Source organism: Aotus nancymaae, unplaced genomic scaffold (genome assembly GCF_030222135.1).
Source record: "Aotus nancymaae isolate 86718 unplaced genomic scaffold, 86718_ANA_hifiasm-v0.15.2.pri h1tg000007l, whole genome shotgun sequence".
NCBI classification, from domain to species: domain Eukaryota; kingdom Metazoa; phylum Chordata; class Mammalia; order Primates; family Aotidae; genus Aotus; species Aotus nancymaae.
The window spans coordinates 55,263,340-55,284,330 of NW_026988418.1; the positions used below are offsets into that span (position 1 = coordinate 55,263,340).

Consider the following 20,991-nt stretch of genomic DNA (forward strand, 5'->3'; position numbering starts at 1 on the left):
AGTGTTTTTATGGTGTTAGGTTTTATGTTAAATCTTTGATCCATCTGGAGTTAATTTTAGTGTAAGATGACAGGTAGGGGTCCAGTTTCTGCTTTCTGCACATTGCTAGCCAGTTTTCCCAACATCATTTATTAAACATGAAGTCCTTTCCCCATTGCTTGTTTTTGCTAGGTTTATCAAAGATCAGATGGTTGTAGACGTGTGGTGTTTCTTCTGGGGTCTCTGTTCTGTTCCATTGGTCTATGTCTCTGTTTTGGTACCAGTACCATGCTGTTTTGATTACTGTAGCCTTGTAGTATAGTTTGAAGTCCGATAGTGTGATGCCTCCCGCTTTGTTCTTTTGGCTTAGAATTGACTTGGCTACGTGGGCTCTCTTTTGGCTCCCTATGAAGTTTAAGGTGGTTTTTTCCAGTTCTGTGAAGACCTAAGAAGAATTAGACTACAACAGGCCCTCAAATCACTTCATTCAGTGTCATTTTGTTGTAACATTGAGGGGAAAAAATCTGTTTTTGGCTAGAGCTGCTATCTGTGTGGAGTTTGCATGTTCTCCCCATGACTGCATGGATTTTCTCCAGTGTCTTCAGTTTCCTCCCATAACCCAAAGCTGTGCATGTTGGGTGAAGTGGGCATGTCTACATTGCCCCAGTCTGCCAGAATAGGCTCTGGCCACTCATGAACCTGAACTGGAATAAGTGGGTTAGAAAATAAATGAATGAATATACCAATTATTGTAAAACTAAAACTCATAATGCCTGTAATATTCATACGAGTGCACAACAATAAACAATGTAGTACAAAAGCACCTAGCAAGCCTGTTATATTGGTTAGTGTTGCTTTCTGAGCTGTGTGGTGGGTAAGAGGTGCTGACAATTTTGCTTTGTAAACATTTATTCCTTGATTTGACCTGCCACCACTAGGACTACCATTACGGATTCACCAAAAATTGGATAAATAATCATCTTGTTTTTATTAATCTTTCTTAAATGAATGTATAGTTTGTTTATTTCAATGTTTAATATTAGAAGTGGGTGTTAATTTGAAGTTTAATGATTTTTTTTGACCAGAAATAAGTATAGGAACTTAACTCTTGTTTATATCAATTATACTGTGGTAAAATTGGTTTCGTTATATATCGTTGTGCTTAAAGTCACAGTTTCCAAGAACCTAATAATGACATTTAGTGAAGACTTACAGTACATAAAAATGGTTAGGTGTACCTCGGAACACTGAATCTAGTTTAAACACTCTTTTACTAGATGAAGGCTCTCTTTTCTTTCTAATCAGTGCTTTTCTTTGATTTCTTGTAACACAATGTAGCTTCTTTTCTTCATTTCTCTTATTTGAATTTTGATGTATGTACACCCGTCCTCTGTTTCAGACCCTAGTGAACCTCTGCAGTCAGTCTCCATGTAAAAACAAAGGTACTTGCATTCAGGAAAAAGCAGAATCCCGGTGCCTGTGTCCATCTGGATGGGCTGGTGCTTATTGTGACGTGCCCAATGTCTCTTGTGACATAGCGGCCTCCAGCAGAGGTAAGCTTTGCTCCCTTGGGCTCAGGTCATTCACTGAAATATTGACTGACCAGTGGCATTTAGAGCAGATATCATTTTTGTGGGATAAGAGAGAAGAGCAGATAGTAGTGGGTTAGCAGGGTTCTGGGGAAAGGGCTCAAGACAGAAGGTGTAAGGTAGAGGAATAGGTTCCAAGATTCTGAGAAGAAACGTATTTGAGATGGAACTGCGGTGTATTTTATTTTGAGGGTTTATTTATTTTTAATATGCATCTGGTGCTGAGGGTGTGAAGAAATAGATAATAATAAGATTTGATGTGTCGGTCAGTTTAGATTTATTTGCTCATTGGTTGTTCTGAACCCCGTATGTGTCACATGTTCTTCTATGACATTTCTTCCTCACTGGGTTTCCCAGGCGTGCCTGTTGAACACTTGTGCCAGCACTCAGGTGTCTGCATCAATGCTGGCAACACACATTACTGTCAGTGTCCCCTGGGCTATACTGGGAGCTACTGCGAGGAGCAGCTCAATGAATGTGCATCCAACCCCTGCCATCACGGGGCAACGTGCAGTGACTTCATTGGTGGATACAGATGTGAGGTGAGGACACTGAGCAGGCAGAGGTCATGGACCTCCCCGGAGATTGTACAACTGTCTTCAGCCTGGTATATTGAATTTAGCTGCTTGCGTCTTATATTTTTAGTTTATAGATATTTTCAATCCCCATCATAGTGTTTACCACTGTTTCTTTCAGCCTCTCTATGCCGTAAGTTAACATGGCCCTAGTAAGATATTTTTATAGGTGTCTGGAACCATCCCAGCTCCTTATGGTTGCTTTTAGGATTTAGAGCCAACAGCCACTACCAGAGTGAATTCTACAGGCCCACCCAACAGAGCAGTCTACAATTCCCTGAATAGCAGCTGAGATAGGAAAAACTGCTTTGTGGAATGTCCCTTTGGCCCCTGTCACCTTTGTATGTAATTGTTAATCAGTCAACTTGCAATTCTCTCTCAAAAAAAAATGCCGCTCATCCTGTTCCCCATAGCATCACGCTAAATGTTACATGTATATATTTGAGGAAGTATGTGTCATCAAGGGACATGTCACTGTTTTAATGTCTGGGCTGACATGGCCCCAATAAACCTTGGGGCCATGCAGATCCCAGACTGATGCTGGCTTTTGGAGCTCTCTGACTCACAGATTCCTGCCACTGGCTGCTTAGTAAAACATCACCTAGACTCCTTCTTCTGATCCTTCTTTCCCAGAGTTTACTTGCTGTCTTCCCCTTACCCACCTACCCCTCTAGAAGGTCTCATGCTATAAGGAACTTCTCCCACGTGCAAACCTGTCAAAGCATTGTCCAAATAAAGCTACCTCACAGCCATATCTTTTTTTCTTGATCAGCCCCGAAATCCCTTCAACCCCTACATCCACCACAGCTAGCCAGCCTGCTCTACCTCCCTGTACCTTACCCCTATCTCAACCAGTTTCTCATACATACATAGAGTTTCCTAAACCTAGAGATCAATAAATGCATATCTATGCTACAATCTACATATGCCTTTTCACTGAGTCATAGGGTCCTCATCACATACAAAGGAATGTGTATTTTAAAGATGAGGAAACCTGTACACAGGAGGAACAAAAGTTTTGCACACAAGTCAAATCTGAAATATCCTTCAGAGTATTCAGTCCCTGCCCTCCCTTTAATGCGCCTTTTCAACTGGAAGAGTAATAGATAAATGCCAGTAAGCTGCAGGTTGTCTGTCCCTGCATGGAAGGATTAGCAGAGAGTGCAATAGTTCCAGAGAAACATACAAAATCTAAGCGGGGAGGTGGGAGAGAGTCACAGAAATGTTCAGATCTGACTTGCTCTCATGGTCTCTTGCCAGTAATGTTCCAATATTTCTTGTCCTTTTTGCTTCCTCATGGCAGTGCGTCCCAGGCTTCCAGGGTGTCAATTGTGAGTATGAAGTGGATGAGTGCCAGAATCAGCCCTGCCAGAATGGAGGCACCTGTATTGACCTTGTGAACCATTTCAAGTGCTCCTGCCCACCAGGCAGTCGGGGTACGAAATCATCCTTATCCATTTTCCATCCGGGGCTCTGTCTAATTTATAAATCCATTCTTAGTGGTCAGGGGATTTTATAAAATTAAAGATATTAAGACTAGCTTCATTCCAAGCATTTAGTTCTGCATCCTAGTAATTCAAGCCATTTTATTCTTTCATCTCCTGCTAGCTCTGATGTTGTGATTTATGTTCAAGGTTTCATCTTGTTGTTTGGCATCTTGTATTCCACAAAACACAGAATAAGGAACTGATAGAACATTATAACAAACTTAGCCTGGTCAGTAAGATTTCTTGTTGCTTCAAGGAAAAGCAACTAATGGCCTCTAAAATAAACAATTTACATTTACCTACTTTTGTATTTTTTAAATTAGCCAATTCCTGACTCTATAAGGTTGGGGAATGAATGAAATGAAAATATCTGCTACTATTTTCATAACCTCAGGTAAGGATACTGATGGCATAAGATTCTGCTTTAGGAATTGCAGTAAGGCCTGATGAGAGATGCATCCCTGGACTGTGAGTGATGGGGCCATCATTCGCTGTGGGCATTACCACTGCTTTTGAACTAAGTGGTAGGGCCATCATTCTGCTGTGAACATTGACACTGCTTTTGAACTATCCCTTGGAAAGAGCTTAGAGTATTGTTTGTTAGAAGGGATCTAGTTGTGCTGGGGCCTACTCTGAGAAACCTGTGAAAATGTAAGAGGCTATCCACACTGGTGAGAAATTCATTCTTGTTAGTGTCAAAGAGAATAGAATGCCAGAAAAGTATAAGTATTTGTATTGCCTTAGAGCTTTGTGTCAATAAATTTGGATCATGTGCCTTCCCAGATATCAGAGTTTGATTAAATTAAAATAGGAGAGTACCCTACTAGTAGTCTGGTTATTGAGGAATGAGGTTAATGGAAAGAAGAAAACTAAAGAGAAACAGTCTTTAAGTATTTGAAGAATTGTCATCCTAAAAGGAGAATTGTTCTTTATTCTAGAAATCAATGATAGAGTAAAAATTAATTCCAATTCATTATTAATTTGTTCCTTTGAACAATTATGCTGGTTAAGACAAGCTCCAGTTCTGGTGATTGCTATTATCATAGTTCATTTCTGTTGCTATAAAAGAATACATGAGACTAAGTAATTTGTTTTTCAAAAGAGGTATATTTAGCTGTACAGGAAGCATGGTGCCAGCATCTACCTCTGGTGTGAGCTTCAGGCTGTTTCCACTTATGATGAAAAGTGAAGAGGAGCCAGTGTGTGTGCAGAGATCACATGGCAAGAGATGAAGCAAGTGAGAGGGGAGGAGATCCCAGGCTCTTTTTAACAACCAGCTCTCATGGGAACTAACAGAGTGAGAATGTTCTCATTGTCTCAAGGACACACCTTGAGGCATTCATGAAGGGTCTGCTCCAGTGACCCAAACAGGTCCCATTAGGCCCCACCTCCAACACTGGAGATCAGATTTTAGCATGTGCTTCAGTGGAGTCAAACTCCAAGATATAGCAGCTAATTGAACCTCAAATCTCAGAGTTTAATATAACAATGACTTTGTCACTCAAATAAAGTTGAATATATGTTGAGCTGCCTTTCTCTGTGTTTTAGATATGTGGTTTGAAAGGGTCATACAGCAGCTTTCACTAGCTCAGTCTGGAAGCAATACACATCACAGTCCCTCACAGTATATTGACCAGAATTATTAAATGGTCTCCCTGACTTCAAGGGAGGCTAGGAAATATGGAAGAGTACATGGGTATATATCAAACTCTAAAATCACTGCTATACCATGAACTTTTTATTGATTAGACATGTCCAGTCCCAGAATGGATCATTTCAGAAGGAAACAAAATTTTTGTCGCTTCTAACCATGTGTTGAAGATGGCTTAGAATACTCGTTTCGATATTATCATTGACAGTGTTTTTCTTTCAGCACTTTGAGTATGTCATCCCACTGCTTTCTGATAGCCATGGATTTTAGTGAGAAATCACGTATTAATCCTATTGAGGCTCCCTTATATGTGATACATTGCTTCTCTCTTGATGTCTTCAAGATTGTTTCTTTAATAGTTTGATTGTGATGTATAGGTATGAATTTCTTTGAGTTTATCTTACTTACAATTCCTTGGATTATTATACTGTGTGTGCGGTTTAGGTATGTAAAACAGTATTTTTTAATCCTGACTTAACTTCTCTGGCCATTGGTAAACATTTCAGGAAACTCTAAAGTCCCGTGACCCTATTATGAGCATTATCACAGTGTGTGTTTTGGTCACCATATTCATAAGCCTGGGATCTTTGCCTAGGTGTCCCTCTGGTTCCCCAGGTCAGGGGCTAACTGCAACAGTTCCACTTCTTCCTACTGCTTGGCTTCAGTCTGAGGTTGAGCTCTCTCTCACTTGATAGGTCTGTTTATTACTGGTGGTTCCACTCTGATGGGGAGATATACATTTATGCTTATTTTACTAGCAGTCCCTAAATAGCAAATATTGTTTGAGACAGGGAGCATATACGGGATTCTGTTTGTTTTTACTTTTTTGTTTTCAATTTATTCTATGTATAAGGTAAGCTGTGCATATATACATATGACCAAAAAATGTATTTATACATAGAAAAGTATACAGTGAAAATACTTCTTACTCCCATCTCTTTTCCTCAGCACAAATTTTCCCTCTCCCACAAACATGTAATCACCACTTTTAGTTGTTTGTGTTATCTTTCTAGAGTTTTTTAAAAAATGTATCCTTCAGAATTACTTTATATAGAAAGAAGCCAAATACAAAGATATTTTATTTCCTTTACTTTTTACTCTGAAGATAGAATATTAGACATTTTTTGCACTTGATTTTTTTAACTTAATTGGAGATATTTTCATAACAAAATATAGAACTTCCTCAATGTTTTTTATAGCTACAGAATTCCCTGTACAGACATGCCATATTTTGCTTAACCAGTGCCATCATGATAGTTATTTCAGTTATCTTGCAGGCATATACGTGTATTGGTAAAATAAATTTTCAGAAATAGAATTGCTGGATTGGATAATATATGAATTTATAATTTTAATCAGTAATTGCAATGTATCAGCATATTGGCTTCTTAAGGTGGAAAAATATCTTTTCATTTAAGAATCATTTTATTTTCCTTTTGCTGCAGTTTCTCCGTTCATGTATGTCTTTTTTTCCCCCATTAAGTTGTTGATATAATGTTTTGTGGAAATTGCCTGTCAATGATATAAAATACAAATATTTTCCCACTATATTGTTTTTATCTTTTGATTTTCCTAATAGTGATTTTTAGTGCACACTTTTACTTTTTTAATCAAGTTGAATTTATCATTTTTAAAATGGCTTCTGGATTTTGAGTTGTAGTTAGCAACGTCTTATACACTTGAAGGTTGTAAAGAAATTCTATTTTCCTCAAGTACTTTTTCCATATGGCTACTCATTTGTTAATACACATTTATTGAATCTTTTTTTTTTTTGAAATGGAGTCTCTATTGACCAGACTGGAGTGCAGTGGCACGATCTTGGCTCACTGTAACCTCGGCCGCCTGGGTTCAGGCAATTCTCCTGCCTCAGCCTCCCGAGTAGGTAGGACTACAGGTGCCTGCCACCATGCTCAACTAATTTTTGTACTTTTTATTAGAGACAGGGTTTCACCATCTTGGCCAGGCTGGTCTTGAACTCCTGACCTCATGATCCACTTGCCTCAGCCTCTCAAAGTTCTGGGATTACAGGCGTGAGCCACTGCGCCTGCCCTGAATATTTTGTTTTTTATGTAATGATTTGAAATGGCACCTTGGCCAAATTCTAAATTCCCATGCGTATTTTTGGTATTCTTCTGGACTTTCTTTTTTGCTTTTTTATTCTATTAATTCACCAGTAACATTCTGTTTCAATTATTAAGGATCTTCTTCATAGTTTTCCTGGTTATGGTTACAGTTTATTTTTCACATAATTTTATAATCAGCTTGTCTGTTAATAAATTCCTATTGGTAATTTTTATCGGGGTCTCATTAAATTTATGAATCAGTATAGAAAAAACTGACAACTTTATGATGAGGAGTCTTGCTGACTAAATCCTGGTGTGTGTTTCCACTTATTCAAGGCTCTTTTGTGTCTGTTAGGATAGTATTAAAGTTGTCTTCATATAGGTTTAACACATTTCTTGTTAAGATTATTCCTAGGTATTTTATCTTCGGTAATTTGGTAATTGCTATTGAAAATTGGGCCTTATTTTACATTAAAAAAAATCTTGTGTTTGTTAGTATATGTTACAATGCAAGTGTTAGGAATACAGAACTGTTTTCTTTCGTACTTTTTTAAAAAAAATTTTTTTGAGACAGAGTTTCTCTCTGACACCTAGGCTGGAGTGCAGTGGCACGACCTTGGTTCACTATTGCCTTCATTTCCTGGGTTCATGTGATTCTCCTGCCTCAGCCTCCCAAATAGCTGGGATTACAGGCATGCACCACCACACCCAGATAATTTTTGTATTTTTAGTAGAGACAGGGTTTCACCATGTTGGCCAGAACAAGTCTCGAACTCCTGACCTCAAGTAATCCACCCACCTTGGCCTCCCAAAGTGCTGGGATTACAGGTGTGAACCACTGTACCCCGCCTCTTTGTACCTTTTTGAATTAATCATAGAATAATTTCTAGAACAGGTATTGATTTCTTTTGTCTCTTTCTAAGACACCATATGCAGATACTCATACTAGATGGCTCATTTACATCTATAGTACATTAAATGAGTCCTATTTTAAATGGAATAACTTTTGAACTCTCAGCAGGAAATTTATCTCTATTTTTGTTAAATAAAAAGCATTAGTGCACTTACACACTATTACAGAAAAAAGCCAGTGATTATAAAACTTACAAATGTATATATCATTCAAAATTCAACTCCAATTCTTACCAATATTTTTACATAATCTATGTATAGTCATGGGTCACTTAACAGTGGGGATATATTCTGAGAAATATGTCCTCAGGCAATTTCATTGTTGTTTAATCATCATAGAGTGTAATTATACAAACCTAGAGAGTATCACTTACTAACCTAGGCTCCAAACCTGCACTTTGTTTTACTGAACTGAATACTGTAGGCAATTATAACACAATGGTAAGTCCTTATGTATCTGAACATATTTAAGAAGAGGTACAGTAGAAAATTTTAAAAGATAACAGTAAAAATACAATATAAAAGATAAAAAATAGTACACCTGTATAGGGCATTTACCATGAAAGGAGCTTGCAGGACTGGAACTGGCTCTGGGTAAGTCAGTGAGTGGTAAATGAATGTGAAGGCCTAGGACATTACTGTACACTACTGTAGACTTTGTAAATACTGTACACCTAAGCTGCACTGAATTTATTTAAAAAGTAATTGTGCTGTGACATTACAAGGCTGTGATGTTACTAGTCAACAGGAATTTATCAGCCTCAGCTTCATTATGGGACCTCTGTTGTATATGCTGCCCGTATTGACTAAAATGTCATTATGCGGTTGCATGACTGCATTTATTATGTTCTTTTTTTGCACTATTTTTATATTTTGGATTATACTTTGGAAAAATTACTGAGTTTCTCGAGCTCGTTTCCTTGTCTTTGAAATGGGACAAATAATAGGACCTACACCATTGGGTGCTACCTCACTGGATCGTGTGGGAGAGTACATGTGGAGCCCTAGTATGTTCTTTCCTTTACTTGTACAACTCACCAGAATATTGATGGCTGTCATGAATAAAGATTGTGCTTTGTCCTGCCCAACTGCAAGGTCCGCTACCGATTGAGGAGTATACTCTGATTCATTGTGAAAATGTCAGCAGGGGTGGTTATCCCTTGCTGGAAAGCAGGTTCAAAGACTTTTCATAATTCTGTACCTCTTCTCTTTCCTCCAGGCCTACTCTGTGAAGAGAACATTGATGACTGTGTCGGGGGTCCCCATTGCCTTAATGGTGGTCAGTGTGTGGATAGGATCGGAGGCTACAGTTGTCGCTGCTTGCCTGGCTTTGCTGGGGAACGTTGTGAGGGAGACATCAACGAGTGCCTTTCCAACCCCTGCAGCTCTGAGGGCAGCCTGGACTGTATCCAGCTCACCAATGACTACCTGTGTGTTTGTCGTAGCGCCTTCACCGGTGAGAAGCTCTCTAGCCTCCTGGCCACTCTGCCTTGGGATGGTTTTAGGGAGCAAATTGGGCCCTGTGACTTGTCCCAGACCCGAGTGAAGCTTTTCTTATATAAGAAAAACAACAGCAGCTTAATTTTTAAAAGCCAGTTTTTTTTCCTACTCTGTACTTCATAGAGGTTATGATCAGTGTCTACCTTTAATTTTTCCTTAGGGATTCTTTTGTTGTGCATTGATTATATAATGCTATAGCAGGAGTACTTTTAAAAATGTATATTGAAAGTAGTGAACAATATAATATTTTTTAATTGTGGCAAAACATCCAAAACCTAAAATTTACCATCTGAATTATTTTAAAATATACAGTTTAGTGGCATTTAGTACATTGACATTGCTGTTCTACCATCACCACCATTCATTCACAGAACTCTCTTCATCTGAAGAAAATGACATTTTGTTTTAAGGAACCTTACGTCTAACTCTGGTTTCTTCATCCTGCCTGCCTCCTTTGACATATAATAGCTTGAATTACCGGGTAGTTCCTGACACCATGATCTTTCCACCCCTAAGACTCAGAGAAGCTTAGGACCCTGCTTAGATACTTAAAGGGAGCAGGTCCAAATTCAAATGTGTTTAACCAAAGATCAGTTGATGTGGGTATGAAATGAAAAGTTGCAGTGGTCACAAGTAACAGCCTGCCCAGCGAAGACTTGATCATGTTCCTAGTCTGTTCTTAAGCTTCTTTCTTTCATCACAAGGCATGAAGATGACCTAACCCTGCCTCAGAATAGGGCTCTTATCACAAGAACTTACTAGTTACTTCTGGAGAGGGCAGCATGGGGACTTTTGGAAACTAAAATAGTTGTTTGTATCCAAATGTGGCAGGATACTCAGATTTGAAATTTATCATGCATTTCCTGGGGTCTGTAGTTGTATTTCTTATAGGGAGGGTGTGATCAGGTTCCTTGGGAGTCAGAAAATAGGCTGTAATCGTCTATTTACAAACAATTCATCAAGCTGAACCTGCTACATCCTGAGCCCATCTCCAGCCATCTTTCCTTCCAGCTTTAAAGATATGCTGCCTTACAATCTTGAAATTTTATGAAGAATGAGAGGGATTCTGCAGTATGGAAGTTCCCTAGATACGCTAACATCAAAAGAGAAATAATCCATTATGAACTTCATAACTATTGAGGCAATATGGGACAGAATGAGTATGAACAATCTGTCCACAGCCTCATATTGGCCAAACTGCACTTGGAAAGCCAAAGAGGCAAAACTGGCTCCTGTTTCTTTCATTGGCTCTGAGACTTTTTTCTCTGGGAACACTGACAAACATTTGCAAAGTAAGGGGGAAGCAGGAGAAGGAAGGAATGGAGACCGTTTTGAATTAGTATCCCATATCCAGGAAGTCGTGCTAGTGCATTTTCCACATTTGTGAATGAAAAAAAAATCCCGTGAACACATTGAGCACAATTACTGTGGGAAGCTGTGGCAGAGATAAACAGCGAGAGACTGGTGGTCCACCAAGCTGTGTCCATGTGGTGGCTGCTCTTGTTTAGCAGCTGCTGCTGTGATTTAAAGAGACAAACATTTATACCTCTTGCTTCTTGATCTGGTGGTCCAAAAACAGTACTATTTTTACTTCATTTTTAAAGCTACCTTTTCTTTCCTAAGTGACCGCAGGCCAGATGGGGCCTATCTCCTGCTGTTGGCCAGGAGTCCCAGCCATGCAGTACCCTCATCTCCTCCATAAAGAATGAGGTTCCAGTTACCTCATTCTATATCTTGGAGCAGTGGCCCCCAGGGGTCTTCTGTTTTAGAACTATTCCTAGAGGAAGTTAACTTCAGGAAAATTAAGCTGCGTTTTAGGGAATACCAGTTAGGTTACAGAAAGGCCACAAAGTGATTGAAATGAGGTATATCACAGATGAAAATTCTCTGTACTGCAAATCACCATTTAAATATATGGGCCTGGTATTGGCCTGGTGTAGCCTCTCCTGTGAAGTAGATGACATTAACAAAATGCAGTGAATGATTTTTTAACTGTTTCCTGAAACTTATGAAATCTAAAGTGACTTCAAAAAGCTGAAATGTGATTTCTCGTTTTTTGAGGGGATTTAAGTCACTTTTCTCACCCATCCTGTTGTGTGAGTTGGTGCTTACTGTGTAGGCAAGACAGAGTAAGGGACTGGCCTGAGCCAGTGATGGGCCAATCATGTGGAGATCCAGTGAGTGTTTCCTTCCTTTGTTCAGATCACCACAGGCGTAGAACTGAACTCTCACACCCTTGCTCCACCTATGGGTAGTTCGTATCCCAGCAAAGTTTGGTCAGTAACTTGCAATGACTACTTCTGCCTTTTAAAACTCCTTTTTATTTTCTGAGGCCGGCACTGTGAAACCTTCATCGATGTGTGTCCCCAGATGCCCTGCCTGAATGGAGGGACTTGTGCTGTAGCCAGCAACATGCCTGATGGTTTCATTTGCCGTTGTCCCCCGGTAAGTGCCCTGTTGCTCATAAGGGACATTCTCTCTTCCATACAATATCTGTGACAAAACTGAGATCAAACCTGGTTTTATCAAGCTTCGAAATGAGATTTCTCAATTTTAGCTCTTTGAGAAGAAAATGCTTGGGTTTTTCCATTTAAAGCTGTTCATAAGCAACAAAACAAAACACAACCAAATTAAATAAAAAGAACTGTTTAGACACTTCCTGAAACAGTGAGCTTCCCAGTCCATGACTGTCAGTCTTAAGAAAAACTAAGGGAAAACCACACAAAGTGGTGGAATGCCCCCTTGATAATAGGGCTGATGTTTTTAGCTTCTTGGCCCCATGCTGGAGGGTAGTCTCACGGCCCAGGTTGGGCCAGAGTTGATGGAAATGCTGCTCTGCTGACATTCTTTAGCAGGAACCATTTGGAAGCAAGTTGTCTCTTAAACTAGAGGGAAGCTTAATTTTAGCTATTCGCTATACCCACTCTTTTATCATTGCTAGAGGCTGAAACCTCCCCAAAACAAGAGATCCCTATGCCTGGGGAGATACCGAAAGGAAACCTGTCTAGTAACCTTGGCTTGGGCTGAGCAGGAAGTACAGAAGGGAGTGAGATGTGGAGGTTTTCTAGAAACCCAAAACTTCCAATGTAACTGTTTCCCTACCAATGCCATCCTTATTTCCTCACTGATTTCCACAGGGATTTTCCGGGGCAAGATGCCAGAGCAGCTGTGGACAAGTGAAATGTAAGAAAGGGGAGCAGTGTGTGCACACCGCCTCTGGACCCCGCTGCTTCTGCCCCAACCCCCGGGACTGTGAGTCAGGCTGTGCCAGTAGCCCCTGCCAGCATGGGGGCAGCTGCCACCCTCAGCGCCAGCCTCCTTTTTATTCCTGCCAGTGCACTCCACCATTCTGGGGCAGCCTCTGTGAACTCTACACGGCGCCCCCCAGCACCCCTCCTGCCACCTGTCTGAGCCAATATTGTGCTGACAAAGCTCGAGATGGCGTCTGTGATGAGGCCTGCAACAGCCATGCCTGCCAGTGGGATGGGGGTGACTGTTCTCTCACCATGGAGAACCCCTGGGCCAACTGCTCCTCCCCGCTTCCCTGCTGGGATTATATCAACAACCAGTGTGATGAGCTGTGCAACACGGCCGAGTGCCTGTTTGACAACTTTGAATGCCAGGGAAACAGCAAGACATGCAAGTAAGGGCTTCATGTTCTCCAGAAGCTGAAGGGGACTGTCACTAACACACTTCAGTTTCTGGTTCTTGCTCCTAACCACTCCAGTGCTTCAGCCTAAGCTGCCTCTGCTTTTCAGATGGTGCCAGCCTTGTCCCATCGCACACTACCCCGTGCTCTCCCTTGCTGACAAAGGGCCAGGAATGCTCATTGCATAATGACCCTCTCTCTCTGCCTATCTCTGCCTTCTCACCTGCTGCCTTCGTGACCTCCTGGGGGATATAACTTTTGGAAGTGGTGTTTCCCACTTCAGGCAGCCTCTCCCATAACCTGCCTGCAGGATGGATGCAAAGGTCTGTATCTCTCTCTTCACCCCATTTCTTTCCCTAAGACTGTTTTTCCCCACCCAGATTTGTCTGGAAGCATGAATTAGATTAGGCCTGTGACCCCTCCTGGTCTTCATTGTTACAGTTATAGGATGCTGTATGGTTTAGGTAGGAACTTCCCTATTAACTAGCCATTCCATCGAATTTAATCCCAATTAATTCTCAACATCCCGTGAGGCATTGGTATTACTAACATTCTTTCATAGGTGAGAGAACTTAGGCTCAAGGGTTAAAGAACTTGCCAAAGCAAGTTATTTCATTGACTCCTAATCTTTTGCTTGAGCTGGCATGAAAAGTTGTACCAATTAGTACAAATATCAAGGGGGAGGGGATGAGGAAAGGAGAGTATAGATGAAATTGTTTGTACATCAAATCATTTAGGTTCTAATTCCTTTTGCAAATATTGAAAGAGACTGTACAAGTAAGATACGGTGTCCTATAAGGACATAACCACTCACTTTTACCTTCTATAGTTGGGATTCACTCTTGAAAGGGAAAGAAATGGATCATGTTAATATGGTTCTCTGTATGGCAACTCTCCAATGGTTCAGGGCCATTTATCAAGTTTCTAGAGGTAGCTTTCACTTCATAAAGCCCATTGTTACCTTACTGGGGGCAGTGGATACAAAGTAGAGAAAGCATGAACCAGGTTGACTTTTGTTCATATATGACTTTGTTTGAAAACCTGACTTAACAGGATTGTAAGCTGCCTGGGAGCCCCTAAGCTCCTGCAGCCTAGTGAGTACAGTGTTGTTCTTCATTTAGGAAGTACTCAACAAGGATAAGTGGTGTCTACTGTATGTACTCTATGATGTCAGGGATAGGAGGTGCAAAGTAGGTTTCTTGGGGCATTTGGGTACTGATAGGAGCCACAGTAAAATGGGTAGGAAAATCCACAGTAGTTCCAAATGTAAAACCAAATAGAGCTCCAGTCTAATCTGAGCCCTTTTGTCTGTTCTCTGCTTCTCCTGACCTAGGTATGACAAATACTGTGCAGACCACTTCAAAGACAACCACTGTGACCAGGGGTGCAACAGTGAGGAGTGTGACTGGGATGGGCTGGATTGTGCTGCTGACCAGCCTGAGAACCTGGCAGAGGGTACACTGGTTATTGTGGTGTTGTTGCCACCTGAACAACTGCTCCAGGATGTTCGCAGCTTCTTGCGGGCACTGGGCACCCTGCTTCACACCAACCTGCGCATTAAGCGGGACTCCAAGGGGGAACCTATGGTGTACCCCTATTATGGTGAGAAGTCAGCTGCCATGAAGAAACAGAGGATGACACGCAGGTCCCTTCCTGGTGAACAAGAACAGGAGGTGGCTGGGTAGGTATTTGGTTTCTGAACTTCAAGGCTAATTTTATGAAGCCAAGCACTTTGATATATAGCACAAGTCATAACTCAACCTATAGAAATGCAAAGATCGACAAATAGAGTGGCCCACCACTAAGATAAACCCATTACCCCAGTACTTATGTTTAAGTCTAAAGACGTGCCTTGACCTTGGGGTCCTGAAAAGTGGGCTGGGGTACACAGGAGCAAGATGTCTGGAAGGCCTCCTCAGATGCCAGAATTTATAGCCTTTTGCCAGACTTGCCTCAAATCCCTTTATCAGTGACGTTCCTTTTTGCATTAATCATTGACTTACTATCAAGGCTCTTCTTTAGAGTATGTGTCTCTTTGACATGGGTAATGATCTTCAGTTGCTCTGTCATTCACACCTCACTCTTTCTTGGTATATTCTCAAACTTTCAACCCTCCAGGTAGCTGAGATAACAATGCAGAGACAAAGGAAAATAAGGACTAAAAATGCACAGGGATGTGTTTCTAAAGTAGCACTAAGTACCACTGAGTAGGTAGGAAAGAGTAGAAAAAGACCACTGAAACCTTCAGGAGGAAAGCACTGGAGACCAGCTTCTCACTTTGTCATGCATTGCCTCAGCCAGAAGGCTTCAGTCAGCCAGACTAAGGAAGGTGGGACATCCTCTATGTGGGAATTAGTGTTTAAGATCTCAAGGGACAGTATCTTAATTTCTGAGATACGTCTTAAGGTAGCATCCCAGAGGTGGGGACCTGATGCTGAAGGGGAGGAAGGAAGGCTCCCATCACCCTTTATGACACATTCTGCCTGACCTGCACTCTTCTGTTTTCCTTCTCCACTTCTCCCATTGGCATCCTACAGCTCTAAAGTCTTCCTGGAAATTGACAACCGCCAGTGTGTTCAAGACTCAGACCACTGCTTCAAGAATACGGATGCAGCAGCAGCTCTCCTAGCCTCTCACGCCATACGGGGGACCCTGTCATACCCTCTCGTGTCTGTCATCAGTGAGTGGCACTGGTGTTAAGGGGAAAGGTGGCGGGGGGACAGTGTCAATTGGGGGCATAATTTTCATTATGCAGTCCTCTTTTTTCAGGACTGGTGAGGTCAAAGTTGTCCTGTAAATGAATCTAATGCTGACATGGAGAGGTTGATGTTTTATTCAGCACTTTTCCTGTCTCTGTGGACTTTCAGGTGAATCCCCGACTCCAGAACGCACTCAGCTCCTCTATCTACTTGCTGTTGCTGTTGTCATCATTCTGTTTATTATTCTGCTGGGGGTAATCATGGCAAAACGAAAGCGTAAGCATGGCTCTCTCTGGCTGCCTGAAGGTTTCACTCTTCGCCGAGATGCAAGCAATCACAAGCGTCGTGAGCCAGTGGGACAGGATGCTGTGGGGCTGAAGTAAGAGGCATTGCCAGCAAGCCACTATTCACAGTATAAATAGGGAAAGACTATTTATATATGACTAGAAAAGCATATCTTGTCGTATCATGATTTTAAATTCTAAGCTCCGGACATTTACTTTCACTGACCATGATTCTAAATGCCTTATGAGTGACTGAAACCACAGTCAGAGCCTGGGTGCATCTGTTCTATGCTTATTATCACAGTGCTGCCCAGCTTCTGTGTTGAGGTGCACTTTTGTTTTAAGCTCTTGCTCAGTGGGAAGGGAAGGGATGAATGCCGAGGGGATGTCACAAGAATACTGCCCATCTTCTCTGGGCCAAGACCCCGCAAAATTGTGTTATAGCCATGGGAGTGTGTCATGGTGGAAAGTGTTGAAAACCACTGTGTTAGTTTATGACATAACAGCTATTCTTATGTTTCCTTTTTATAATCATATTAGGAATCTCTCAGTGCAAGTCTCAGAAGCTAACCTAATTGGTTCTGGAACAAGTGAACACTGGGTCGATGATGAAGGGCCCCAGCCAAAGAAAGTGAAGGTGAGGTGCCCGTGGTAGAACCAGCATTGTCAGCCATTATCTGGTTACATTTCAAATTTCTGTCCTTTAGCTCCAGAGTGTCGTGAAACGGAGGAAAGAGTGATAGTCTTTATGTTACCCAGACAATAACTATCCTAGGTTCTCCTAAACAGCAGGAATCCTTAGGTCATTGATGACCTTGGGTTACCTATGTATGCTCTTCAAGAATAACTCTTTAAAAATATTAAGACAAACATGTCCCCTTCCTTTAGTGTCATGCTGGCAAGTAGTCAAGTCAGGACTGGGTTGTGTAGATGGCAGTTGCTTCATGGCCACATCTCTCCCTCATCCTTTGTGGGCACTTCTCCTCCTATAAGAGAAGATGAAATGAAGCAGTGGAAGAAAGCCGGTAATCATTGACACTGGAGGCTCCATACCTTGAGCCCAGGAAACTAAAACCGTATAAAAGCAAGGGGTAGACTGGGCTGAGACTAACGTGAAAAAGGAGACCATCCATCCCCAGCTATGCATGGCTAGAGTATGATGGTTAAGAAAATTGCTTTAACTTTGGGAGGCCGAGGCAGGTGGATCACAAGGTCAAGAGATTGAGACCATCCCGGTCAACATGGTGAAACCCCGTCTCTACTAAAAATACAAAAAAAAATTAGCTGGGCATGGTGGCGCGTGCCTGTAATCCCAGCTACTCAGGAGGCTGAGACAGGAGAATTGCCTGAACCCAGGAGGCGGAGGTTGCGGTGAGCCGAGATCGCGCCATTGCACTCCAGTCTGGGTAACAAGATCGAAACTCCGTCTCAAAAATAAAAAAATAAAAAAAAAAAGAAAATTGCTTTACTTAATATCAGAACTGGATTCAAGTCCAAAACTCTGCCATGTAGTAGCTGGCAAGTTACTTAACCTCTTTGTAATTATCCTTACCTGTAAAATGCAGGTAATAATAACTCTTTCCTCCATGAGTTGTTGTGTTGGCATATGTGTCTTATCTACTTTCTGCAGCTTTTAAATTATCGTAATTATTATTATTGAATAGTCTTTCCTGAGTGCTTACTACGTGTTGGGTGCTGTGTTGAGTACAAGGAAGCAACCTTGAACAAAGCTTATTTTCTCTTCTCAAGAAGCTTATATCCTCATGGTAGAGGTAGCCATGTAGTGCTATGTAAGCACTTAACACATGACCAGTTAAGCAGAGTATGCTTTTTAGGGCCAACAAGAATTAAAGTTTACTTTCTAGTGGAGGGTAGGTAAAAGTGAGAATTGTGTGCTCTGGAGATCTAAAGCCTAAAGCCTAGAGTTTGGGATGTGGGGAGGGAATTGTCTAGATGACGCAGGAGAGGTAAGCAGGAGCCACATCACGAGAGCAGTGGGAAGCCAAGGCCGGGGCAATCCTCTGGAGGGCTAGAGGAGTAGGAAGAGAGAAAACAATAGGAGGTGAGGAGGTGTGGTGGAGGCTCTGGACAGGTTCTCCTCAGCAGTTTCTGGTGGTGGCCCGATTGATAGGGAGCTGAAGATGTGGCCTTGCTCTCAGAAGAAGACGACCCCATCGATCGACGGCTATGGACACAGCAGCACCTTGTTTTCACCTTTTAGGCTGAAGATGAGGCCTTGCTCTCGGAAGAAGACGACCCTATCGATCGACGGCCATGGACACAGCAGCACCTTGAAGCCGCAGACATCCGTAGGACACCATCGCTGGCCCTCACCCCTCCTCAGGCAGAGCAGGAGGTGGATGTGTTGGACGTGAATGTCCGGGGCCCAGGTCAGCACCAGGAAGCCTTCTCCTCTTCGCTGTGCTATGTCTGCCCATGGTTGTACATTGTTGTCCCTGTTTTGCCCTGTCCAGCCATACACTCCTTCCCAATTTCACAGACTAAATCAGCTTGAGGAAATGAATGTTTAAGGAATATAGCCATGAAGAAATTATGAACTCAGAAAGGGGAGGATTTCACATTGCTTTATGTACACTGTGTTGAGACTAAACAGGCAGATAAAATGGGTTAGATTGTAGTAGGATAGAAAAATAATATCCCAAAGCAGAGGATAGAGAGTTAGTTAATATCTTAGGCATATATTAATTGTTCTATTAATATTAGATATTTTTAAATTTCGAGTTAAAATAACAGCACTTAAACTTGAACAGAAAAACTTGTTTAACTTAGAGAAGAGCCCCCAGCTTAAAAAGACTCATACTTTCCCGTTACTCTTTACAGAAATGACGTTATCAGAGGAAAAAGTGGGAAATGGGAGACTAATAACCAGTTACTACAAGAAGTACAGGGAATTCTCTGCCCATAAGAATAACTTTATTCAAATACAACTGTTGCAACAATAGGGTTAACTTCCTTCTCCTTCTTGAGTACTTCCTGGAATTTTCTATTCCTACAGATGGCTGCACCCCATTGATGTTGGCTTCTCTCCGAGGAGGCAGCTCAGATTTGAGTGATGAAGATGAAGATGCAGAGGACTCTTCCGCTAACATCATCACAGACTTGGTCTACCAGGGTGCCAGCCTTCAGGCCCAGACAGACCGGACTGGTGAGATGGCCCTGCACCTTGCAGCCCGCTACTCACGGGCTGATGCTGCCAAGCGTCTCCTGGATGCAGGTGCAGATGCCAATGCCCAGGACAACATGGGCCGCTGCCCTCTACATGCTGCAGTGGCAGCTGATGCCCAAGGTGTCTTCCAGGTAAAGAACATGAGAAGAGTCACTTGAATAGTAAGAATTCCTGTGGCTCTATAATGTTTTATCTTTTTTAAGGAACTAATATCTCATTGAATTTATTCAATCATTTGAGAGATTAGGGCAGGTATTAAAGTCATGCTTGCTAGATGGGAAAGCAGGAAAAGAGAGGCAGACAAACTGACCTAGTTATATATAGGCAGATAGTGATAGAGCCAACTGCAGATAACACCAGTCTTCTGATTATTAGTCAGTGATAATTTGTTGTGCCAAGATGCCTCCCAAATGCATAGATTGGATGAGAGTGAAACCTGGTCAGGAGCCTTTGACTAGTATCAGCTACTTCTTATGGATTTGCCTGACTCTGTGGGCTTCTGGCTGCTCAGTGGCAGTTTTCTTGACATGAGTTCATACTATATTCCCTGATGCCTGTTTATTTTATCCTTATGAGGATATTGGAAGCATTCTGAATCACCTTAGGCTGCACACTGACTGAAGTGATACTTCCCCGCATCCCTCTTCTTTCCTGAGAAAGTAGAAACCTCATCCTTTTACATTATTTATTGAGCACCTGTTTGTTTATTTATTTATTCATGCAACAAATATTTGTTGATTGATCATGATAGAATCTTGGGCACGAAGATAACAAAATTTTCCCTCCCCTCCAGGAACCTGCAGTATGGCCTCAGCTCTGATGCCCTTGTTTCTTCTCTGAGTTTCATTGTTTTCCTTCATCTAGGTGACTTCTCTGTACTTTCTCCTCTTCTAGATTCTGATTCGCAACCGAGTAACTGATCTAGATGCCAGGATGAATGATGGTACTACACCCCTGATCCTGGCTGCCCGCCTTGCAGTGGAGGGAATGGTGGCAGAACTGATCAACTGCCAAGCAGATGTGAATGCAGTGGATGACCATGGTAGGAATGAGAGGCAGGGATTTGGATTCTTACCTGCAAAGCATGTTTCTGAGGAGGGGAATGGTTACATGACCCTTAAACAACTGTCTCAGATCCAAGTACATTGGAGATTCACTCATTCGTTCATTCATGCATTCATACATTCTTCCTTCAACATGTTGAGCTCAGAGATCCAAGCCAGTAGGAGATCTCCAATTAAAATGAGTGATTTTTAATGAGGGTTCTTGGACCTCAAAGCAGATACATGAAAGGTTTGCCCGTGTAGTTTCCTAGGTATGCCATTCTTGATTTGAGGATTTATGAGAGCTGACTTCTCTAGGAGAGTTGTGGGATATTCTCAATATAAATTGTCTTCAGTATGTAACAGGGTGGAT

At 41.8% G+C, this 20,991-nt stretch overlaps 1 protein-coding gene across 1 annotated transcript in view; it reads left to right on the forward strand.

The window, feature by feature from the left end:
• NOTCH2 (notch receptor 2) overlaps positions 1–20,991 on the forward strand; it is a 159,410-nt gene that overhangs the window by 132,534 nt on the left and 5,885 nt on the right. Inside the window, exons 20-32 of the mRNA XM_012458827.3 lie at positions 1,379–1,532; positions 1,926–2,110; positions 3,447–3,579; positions 9,476–9,712; positions 12,089–12,201; positions 12,894–13,399; positions 14,739–15,086; positions 15,943–16,085; positions 16,273–16,483; positions 16,929–17,025; positions 18,610–18,778; positions 19,405–19,706; positions 20,470–20,617. Coding sequence (XP_012314250.2) covers positions 1,379–1,532; positions 1,926–2,110; positions 3,447–3,579; positions 9,476–9,712; positions 12,089–12,201; positions 12,894–13,399; positions 14,739–15,086; positions 15,943–16,085; positions 16,273–16,483; positions 16,929–17,025; positions 18,610–18,778; positions 19,405–19,706; positions 20,470–20,617 — 2,746 coding nt within the window. The remainder of the gene's footprint in view (positions 1–1,378; positions 1,533–1,925; positions 2,111–3,446; positions 3,580–9,475; positions 9,713–12,088; positions 12,202–12,893; positions 13,400–14,738; positions 15,087–15,942; positions 16,086–16,272; positions 16,484–16,928; positions 17,026–18,609; positions 18,779–19,404; positions 19,707–20,469; positions 20,618–20,991) is intronic.